General features: G+C 49.9%; 1 protein-coding gene across 1 annotated transcript; it reads left to right on the top strand.

Moving 5' to 3' along the window:
- Positions 1 to 2,253: 2,253 nt before the first annotated feature.
- Positions 2,254 to 3,452, top strand: LOC116510651 (hemoglobin subunit alpha-D-like). The gene is made up of 3 exons (XM_032220281.1): positions 2,254 to 2,807; positions 2,923 to 3,127; positions 3,233 to 3,452. Exons 1-3 carry the CDS (start codon positions 2,713 to 2,715, stop codon positions 3,359 to 3,361), a joined length of 429 nt encoding a protein of 142 aa, XP_032076172.1. The 5' UTR covers positions 2,254 to 2,712; the 3' UTR covers positions 3,362 to 3,452.
- Positions 3,453 to 7,862: the final 4,410 nt, after the last annotated feature.

Raw genomic sequence — 7,862 nt, 5'->3', positions numbered from 1 at the left:
GATATATTCCTATAGTGCTGGCAGGATCATTTTCTACACTGCGGTGAGTTTTGATCTACATTTCAGTGGCACTAGAACAGTTTAGGAGAGCAATATGACATATGGTTTTAAAAATTCCTTAAATTCTACCATGACTATCCTGAGTTTCCATAAATTCACCTGCAATAATATGCCACAAAAATTGGCATCTCTCTATCTCTGTCTTTGTTTCTACTTCTGCCTCTGCCTCTTCTCTTTCACACACAGTCTCTGTCTGTCTGTCCATCGTCCGTCCATCCACCCTACCTACCTATCATCCAGTTGTCCTGTCATCCATCCATCCATCCATCCATCCATCCCTATCTATCTATCTATCTATCTATCTATCTATCTATCTATCTATCTATCTATCTATCTATCTATCTATCTACCTACCTACCTACCTACCTACCTACCTACCTACCTACCTACCTACCTATCTACCAGGGACGCCTCTGCTGTTACACAAACAACACACACACACACACACACACACTTATCCCAAATACTCAAGCAGAATCCAAAGTTAGCATGACAAATTAACTTCCCGTTAAATGTGAGAAATGTAATGGCCTTTCTCAAGATGCAGTCCTGTAAGGCATTGAGGTTACGTGGCCACAAAATTTCTCCGGTTAACCAATGCAATTGGGCTGGGTCTTTGTGTCAGCCATGCCTGGTAGGAGTCAAGTCTTGCTGTTTTCCATTGTCAGGAAAAGAGCAGGAAGGCCCTGTGGAGGATTTTTGCGCACACGCATGCATGCGCGCACACACAAAAAGGACATCCAAGAGGCAGCAGCCTCAGCCTGGTTTGCCCTCAATAATGTCTGTCTTCTAGTAGAAGCTGTGGTTCTTCTGCATTATCCTGGAAGGAAGAAAAAGTGAGAGCCATTGATGTAGTTCAGGTGCTGGCCTAGAAACCAGGAGACTGAGTCTGTAGCGATTCTCAGAACCAAAGAAGCTTCTTGGATGAGAAGCGAAACATCTTCAAAGAAAAAACCAGTTGCTTCCTAAAAAAGCACCTTCAGCACAGGAGACTGTGAATTCTAGACTCTACCTAAGGCATGAAAACTAGTTGTTGATTTTAGGCCAGTCACTTGCACTCAGCCCAACCCACCTCATAGGGTTGTTGGGAAAATAGGAGGAGGGAGGAATATTAGGTATATTTGCCACTTGAAGTCATTTACAAAGAATAAAAATGGGATCAAAATACAAAATATGCCCTAGAGGTAAGCAAGAGCTTAGAATATTAATTATTCAACTTAGGTTGTTGGATGTCAACAGGTCGCTGCTGTAGGTCTCAGAAATCCATCACAGCAGTGGTGTCCAAAATGCCTGTCTGCCTTACACAGAGTTTATTTGGCTTTTATACAGTTTTAACAAGCAAAGCAAAAGCAGGGCTAGCAACAGCATCTTATTGGTACATTTTTATTGTCAATCTCTAAGACCATCCCAGGCAAGGTAGAAGCTTCACATAACACAACAGTTCCTGGTACTACCTGGTTCTCATAAACAGTTGAGATAATCGGTCAATTGGAGGCTTGCTGTGCAGATCTGTACGTAACCTTTCTTCTCTACTTACATCTGGTTCTGCTAATTAGGTGAGCTCATAGGTTAAGAGGTAACCATCTACTGAGATCATGGCATTTTTCTGCACATGTCTACGTAACCTTTCCTCTATTCCTACAGGCTGCTTTTTCCCTACGTCCTATTGTTCTGTAGATTTTTAGATGGACCCAGGCTTTCTTTTTTGCCTGTCCAGGAAGGCTGGGAAAGAAAGGCCAAGGCCAAGTCTTGATTAGGGTGCAAACTCTAAAAAAAACTTCCTTTCACACACATAGGAAGCTAGAACTCAGCCAAACTATGTTATTTAGCATATTGGCAGGGGTGGTGTTCTTGTAAACTCAGCCAGCTGTGGTTAAGCCAAGACTTCGCATACTGACTTTTATTTATTTACTTGTTTATTTACTTCCTTGGTGGATTAGTAGATCAGTACAGTACTGAACTGTAAAGCAGGACCACTTTGGGCAATCATAATATTGGTTGGTGAAGGAAAACAATATTCTGCATGCATGTATTCTGTTTATCTTGTTTCACTGATCTTTTTTATTTTCTAAAGTGCCCAGTCAGGTGGAGTGACCGATTCTTTAAATGTTTAGGGCCTCTGAGGGGAGCCCAGGGTGACGGGCAGGGGCTTCCAAGCACAGCTGTGTCAGGATTCAACTCCTGGGCTTCCCTCCCGGTCAGGAGCGCTTTTCCTTTCCATCCTAACCACCCTCGTGTCTTCAGGCTCCAGCGACACACACACACGGCCACCTTTAGTCGTCCCACAAACCCGCCTCGGAATTCCAGGATCGGGCGCTCTCCGCGGCTCGGGCATTTTTCCTATGAATTGGCCGAGACGCTCAGCGGAAAGGTCGAGGAGACCCTCTGAGCGCGGGAGTCCTCCAGAGGAGACCCCCTTCTGCCTTCCACCAATTCCCTCGAGCGCAGCTCTGGGCTGGGCTGGGAAGCCGCAGCGAAGCGAGTCCCGCCCCGCAGCAGCGCTCCTGACCGCCACCGCGACGGCGATAAGATAAGAGGGGCGGACCGAGGAGAGGGCAGCTACATAAGCGACGGTGGCGTCCCGGCTCCCAGTCTGCTTCTGCCTAACGAACCACCGGCCTTCCCTCGATCTCCTCCTGCTCTGCCGCAGCCATGGTGCTGACCGCCGAGGACCGCAGGCTGCTTCAAGCCTCCGTTGGCAAACTGGGCTGTCGCCTCGAGGACATTGGCGCCGATGCGCTGAACAGGTAGGCAGGTGGGCGGGCGCAGCCTTCCTTTCCTGCAATGGGCGCCCGCTGCCCCCCATTTCCCTGCCACCAGGGCCCCCTGATGGGCCCCTTCTCTTCCTTTTCTCTGTCTCAGGTTATTCCTAGCCTACCCGCAGACCAAGATCTACTTCTCCCACTTTAACTTGAGTCCCGGCTCGAAGGACATCGTCCACCAGGGAGAGAAAGTGGGCACGGCGCTAGACAGCGCCCTGAAGAACCTGGACGACATCCGCAGCCCCCTCTCCCAGCTTAGCGACCTGCATGCCTACAACCTCCGCGTGGACCCTGGCAACTTCGTGGCAAGTCTGGGTAAAGCGACTGCAGGGTGGGAAGAGCGGTGCCCGTCCCACCTGCCCGGCTAACTCTTGCCTTCCTCTTCCTCTTCCTCCTCCTCCTTCCTGAAGTTGCTGTCCAAATGCATCCACGTGTCTCTGGCCACTGACCTGCGCAACGAGTACACTGCCTCCACCTTCCTGGCCTGGGACAAGTTCCTCGAACAGGTGGCTGACATCCTGTGTGAAAACTGCAGATGAGCTGACAGGCCACCAGGCACCCTTCTTTGCCCTCTTCTAAGCTGCCTGCCTTCAGGGTGCCTCACCTGGGCTACTGAGCAATAAAGTTGTTTTTGAATCCCTGCTTGCCTGCTGCATTAGCTTTTTGGGCTGAAGGGAAGAGCAGGACCCTATGGCAGCTGGGAAAGGACTCTCTGAGTGTGTGTCTGCCTTTGAGTTGGCGTTGATCCCTGATGGCTGCCAAGGATAGTCCTTGCAGGGAAGTGGTTGGCTCTGCCTCCTCCTTCAGATGGCTGAGCAGAGTGACTGTCCAAGGTTATCCATACCTGTAGACTTCATTATTATTTATTTGTTTGTTTGTTTATTTATTTATTTATTTATTTATTTGACTTATATACTGCTTCATAGGGCTTTCAGCCCTCTCTAAGCGGTTTACAAATTTTCTAGCAAATTGAGTCAGCAACTTGCCTCCACAGTCCGGGTCCTCATTTCACCCACCTCGGAAGGATGGAAGGCTGAGTCGACCTTGAGCCACTGAACTGCAGATCATAGTCAGCTAAAGTGGCCTGCAGTACTGCACCCTAACCACTGCGCCACCTCGGCTCTTTCTTACTTCTATCTCTTCGTTTCTAGCCTGGTGTGATAATACTATACCAAACTGGCTCTCTGCTTGCATATAGTAAAAGAAAAGGGCATCCTCACCTATAATGTAGAACCCTGCCATTATAGTTAAGAACAAGTAAGGAACCAAACATATTTGTTTGCCTCTGGGTGGAATCAGGCTTGTCTCCCCTCCCCAAAATCCTATCCCAGAGCAGCCTAAGGAGTAAGGAAACCAGGGTGTCCACTGTGGCAGTAAGACCAGACATGCAGAAGAGCTAGAAGCAGAGTTGGCAAACTTACTTCGCTATTTGGGCTAGATCACACAATAATTCCCCCCACCCCCATTTCAGCAGCACACCTTTGGGCACTTGGGGAACAAGAGATTGGGAGCAGGGAGAGCAAGTGGCCATTTCCAGAAATACTTTCAGAGTAAACATTCTTTTCCCAACACCTCCCAATCCTGGGGTCCCTTCCACAGCCACAGCAAAAGTGGAGCTCTCTCCTCCACACTGCTGTTTCTGCCAGCAAAAGGCAAATGAGATGCACACTGCTAGACAGGAAGACTTGTTGTCCAGCTCAGGGCCCTCAGCCACAGATGAGCTAAGCTCAGCCCTTGGCTGAAGGAGGGACAGTGGGCGTGGCAGAGACTGCCATCTGAGTAACAGGGAAGGCCAGGCCACCAGTTGCAAGTGCTGCACCAAGGTCACTATGAACCAATGGCCAGCATTTCCTTCTGGCTAGGTCGACCTGGAGGGAAAGGTGGTTATCCCTCATTTCATTAAAAGGGCTATTTAGGATCCAATACAGCGACTAATGGTTGCCACTGTGCATCTGGTCCAAAATCAACCACCAGGAAGACAGTGACCAGACCTGTGCAGATAATTTCCCTCACTTGTGTAACTTTACCATGAATCCTCGACACGCGGCCCAGTTAGACCCACAAACCACTTTGGCCCTGGTCTCATCTTAACAGAGACCAAGTCGCATGGTGAATAGGGGGCTGGGGTGCTTTGAGCACCTGTGGCAGCACCCTGCCTGGGCTTGGCACCTCAAGATGCCCAAGGATCCATCAATTGCCCAGAGTCCTCTGGGGCTGCAGAGGTTTAAAGCTGCGATAGATAAACAACTTTGAACTTGACCAAGGGGCCTCCCCTGCCTATCACTGCCAGTCATGGGAACACAGCCGACCCCCCCCCCCCCAGCCTGTAGAGTCACCACTTCACATGCCCTAAGTTGGCCTTCTTTCTTTGTCATCCAATCTTAATGGAACTACTCCGGAGCTGGCTCTTCTTGCCTGGCAACTCTCTTGGGGCTGTGGAGGGAGGGGGAGCTCCTTGTCTCAGTGGGAAGGCAAGGAAGACCCACTCAAGCAACCCCAGACAATGGAAGTCCCTCTTGATGGCAAGTTACGCGTCACAAAATCCAAGCTCACTAGGCTGAAAAAAAACCATGCCTCAGGTAACCATGGTGCAAACCCTGGCGGGACTAGTCCCACCCCTGTGCATGTACACAAACAATACCTGTCTATCTTTTCATGGGCTAAGGTGTCCTGGAGAATTTGGAAGAAAGGAGCACAACATGGAAGAGAAATAACCAGCACTTTATTCAAGGACTCATTTCATTTCATTCTATTTATATTTGATTTCATTTATTTTTTTTATTTACTCCAATACAAGCACAATGAGATGGGGTGTTGTAATATAACTCCTTGTGTAGGTGTGGAGGTCACCCATGGCCCAGTGCATAATGGGGCATGCGCAGCCATGCTGAACCACACAGGAAAAAACAAAGTCCTAAAGAATAACATCCTGATAGTTCGTCACATAACATCCTGATAGTTCACTCTAGATGTGCCTTACCAATGACGCCCAGGATTTGACCATATATAGACAGAACTTCCCTGAGCAGTAGATTAGCATTTGTAGTTTGACAGGCTGTCTTAAATCACATGCTGATTGCTCCTCCTGCCTTTGTCCTATCTCAATAAAAGGGGCTCCCAGACCCCCAATCTGGGTCGCCTCATCCCGAGAAAGCTCATGTCCGTGTCTTTTCTCAACATTGGCCTCATGAGCGACCCACGGGAACATCACAATGGGGGTCTGCTCCCCAGTTGCTTAATGTCAGTCAGGGCTTGTTCAAAGCTTCTCTTCTTGTGCATAAGCAGCTTCAATTTCTTCTCGAAGAATCAGGAAAAACTCCTCCCAGGCTAACTGGGCATCATCAGTAAACTCTTCTTTGAGGAGATCTTGGAAGACAGAGAGAATGGCCTGAAATAGGAACTAGGTAAAGGCAGAGCTATGAGAAGACCATCTGAGACAAGCACAGAAACCGCTTTGGTCACATTGACCGATGATCTCTGGAGAGCCAGGGATGGAGGCTATGCGTCCATCCTGGTTCTCCTTGACCTCTCTGTGGCTTTCGATACCATCGACCATGGTATCCTTCTGCGACGACTGCGGGAGTTGGGGGTGGGAGGCACTGTTTTGCAGTGGTTCTCCTCCTACCTCTCGGACAGGTCGCAGTCGGTGTTGGTAGGGGGGCAGAGATCGTCCCCGAGGCCCCTAACATATGGGGTGCCGCAGGGTTCGGTCTTATCCCCCCTACTATTTAACATCTACATGAAACCGCTGGGCGAGATCATTCGGAGGCACGGGATAAAATACCACCAATACGCGGACGACACTCAGTTGTATCTGTCCGCCCCATGCCAACTCAATGAAGCGGTGGACGTGATGAACCGGGGTCTTGAGGCTGTTAAGAACTGGATGAGAGCTAACAAACTGGTACTCAATCCGGACAAGACCGAGTGGCTGTTGTGTTTCCCTCCCAATAATTTGGCCAGTGTTCCATCGCTCAGGCTGGGGGGTCAAATTTTACACCCCTCAGATAGGGTTCGCAACTTGGGAGTCCTCCTGGACCCACAGCTGACTCTTGACCATCATTTGTCGGCTGTGACCAGGGGGGCGTTTGCCCAGGTTCGCCTGGTGCGCCAGTTGCGACCCTACCTGAACCGGGAGGCTCTCACAACAGTCACTTGAGCCCTTGTGATCTCTAGGCTGGAATACTGCAATGTGCTCTACATGGGGCTGCCCTTGAAGAGCATCCGGCGACTTCAGCTAGTCCAGAATGCGGCCGCGCGAGTGATTGTGGGCGCACCGTGGTTCGCCCACATAACACCTATCCTCCGCGAGCTGCGCTGGCTACCTGTTGATCTCCGGGTGCGCTTCAAGGTGCTACTTACCATCCATAAATCTCTCCATGGTAGTGGATCTGAGTACTTGAGAGACCGCCTCCTGCCGATTACCTCCCTTCGACCGATCAGATCGCACAGATTAGGCCTCCTCCGAGTTCCATCCGCCAGTCAGTGCCGACTGGCGACTACGCGGAGGAGAGCCTTCTCAGTAGCAGCTCCGACCCTTTGGAACGATCTCCCCGTGGAGATTCGCACCCTCACCACCGTCCAGACCTTCCGCACAGCCCTTAAGAACTGGCTATCCCGTCAGGCCTGGGGATAAGATTCTAATCCGCCCCACCCGAATGCTGAATGAAAGTTGTGTTTTATTGTTTTATTTTTTATTTATGCACTGTCTTATGTTTTATCTTGCACCCCCCTTCCCATGAACTGTAAGCCGCCCTGAGTCCCCTCAGGGAAAAGGGCGGCCTATAAATAACAAATAAATAAATAAATAAAAAATAAATAAATAGAGGACTCCCACCCACGTCCAAGATCACCTGCCCTGGGAGCCTCCGGAAGGGAGATGCCATGCAAACAAGGGGACTCCCACCAGATGCTCGGTCTTTCTGCAGAAGCTCTCGTGGCCCACTGGGATCAGGTCATTGATACTGCAGGCAGGCAGGTAGGCAACTATGTGCCAAAAATCTCCCCTTTGGGGAAGCGATGGCCACCATGCAGTTACCT

This window comes from Thamnophis elegans, chromosome 1 (assembly GCF_009769535.1).
Source record: "Thamnophis elegans isolate rThaEle1 chromosome 1, rThaEle1.pri, whole genome shotgun sequence".
Classification (NCBI taxonomy): Eukaryota; Metazoa; Chordata; class Lepidosauria; order Squamata; family Colubridae; genus Thamnophis; species Thamnophis elegans.
The sequence above is the reverse complement of the archived record's forward strand: the minus strand, read 5'-3'. Positions and strand labels throughout refer to the sequence as shown.

Excerpts from the sequence above, each read along its gene's own strand:
- LOC116510651 (XM_032220281.1), top strand. The coding sequence starts at position 2,713 with ATGGTGCTGACCGCCGAGGACCGCAGGCTGCTTCAAGCCTCCGTTGGC. Across the intron at positions 2,808-2,922 it reads GGCGCCGATGCGCTGAACAG|GTTATTCCTAGCCTACCCGC; the intron begins GTAGGCAGGTGG and ends TCTCTGTCTCAG. Across the intron at positions 3,128-3,232 it reads TGGACCCTGGCAACTTCGTG|TTGCTGTCCAAATGCATCCA; the intron begins GCAAGTCTGGGT and ends TCCTTCCTGAAG.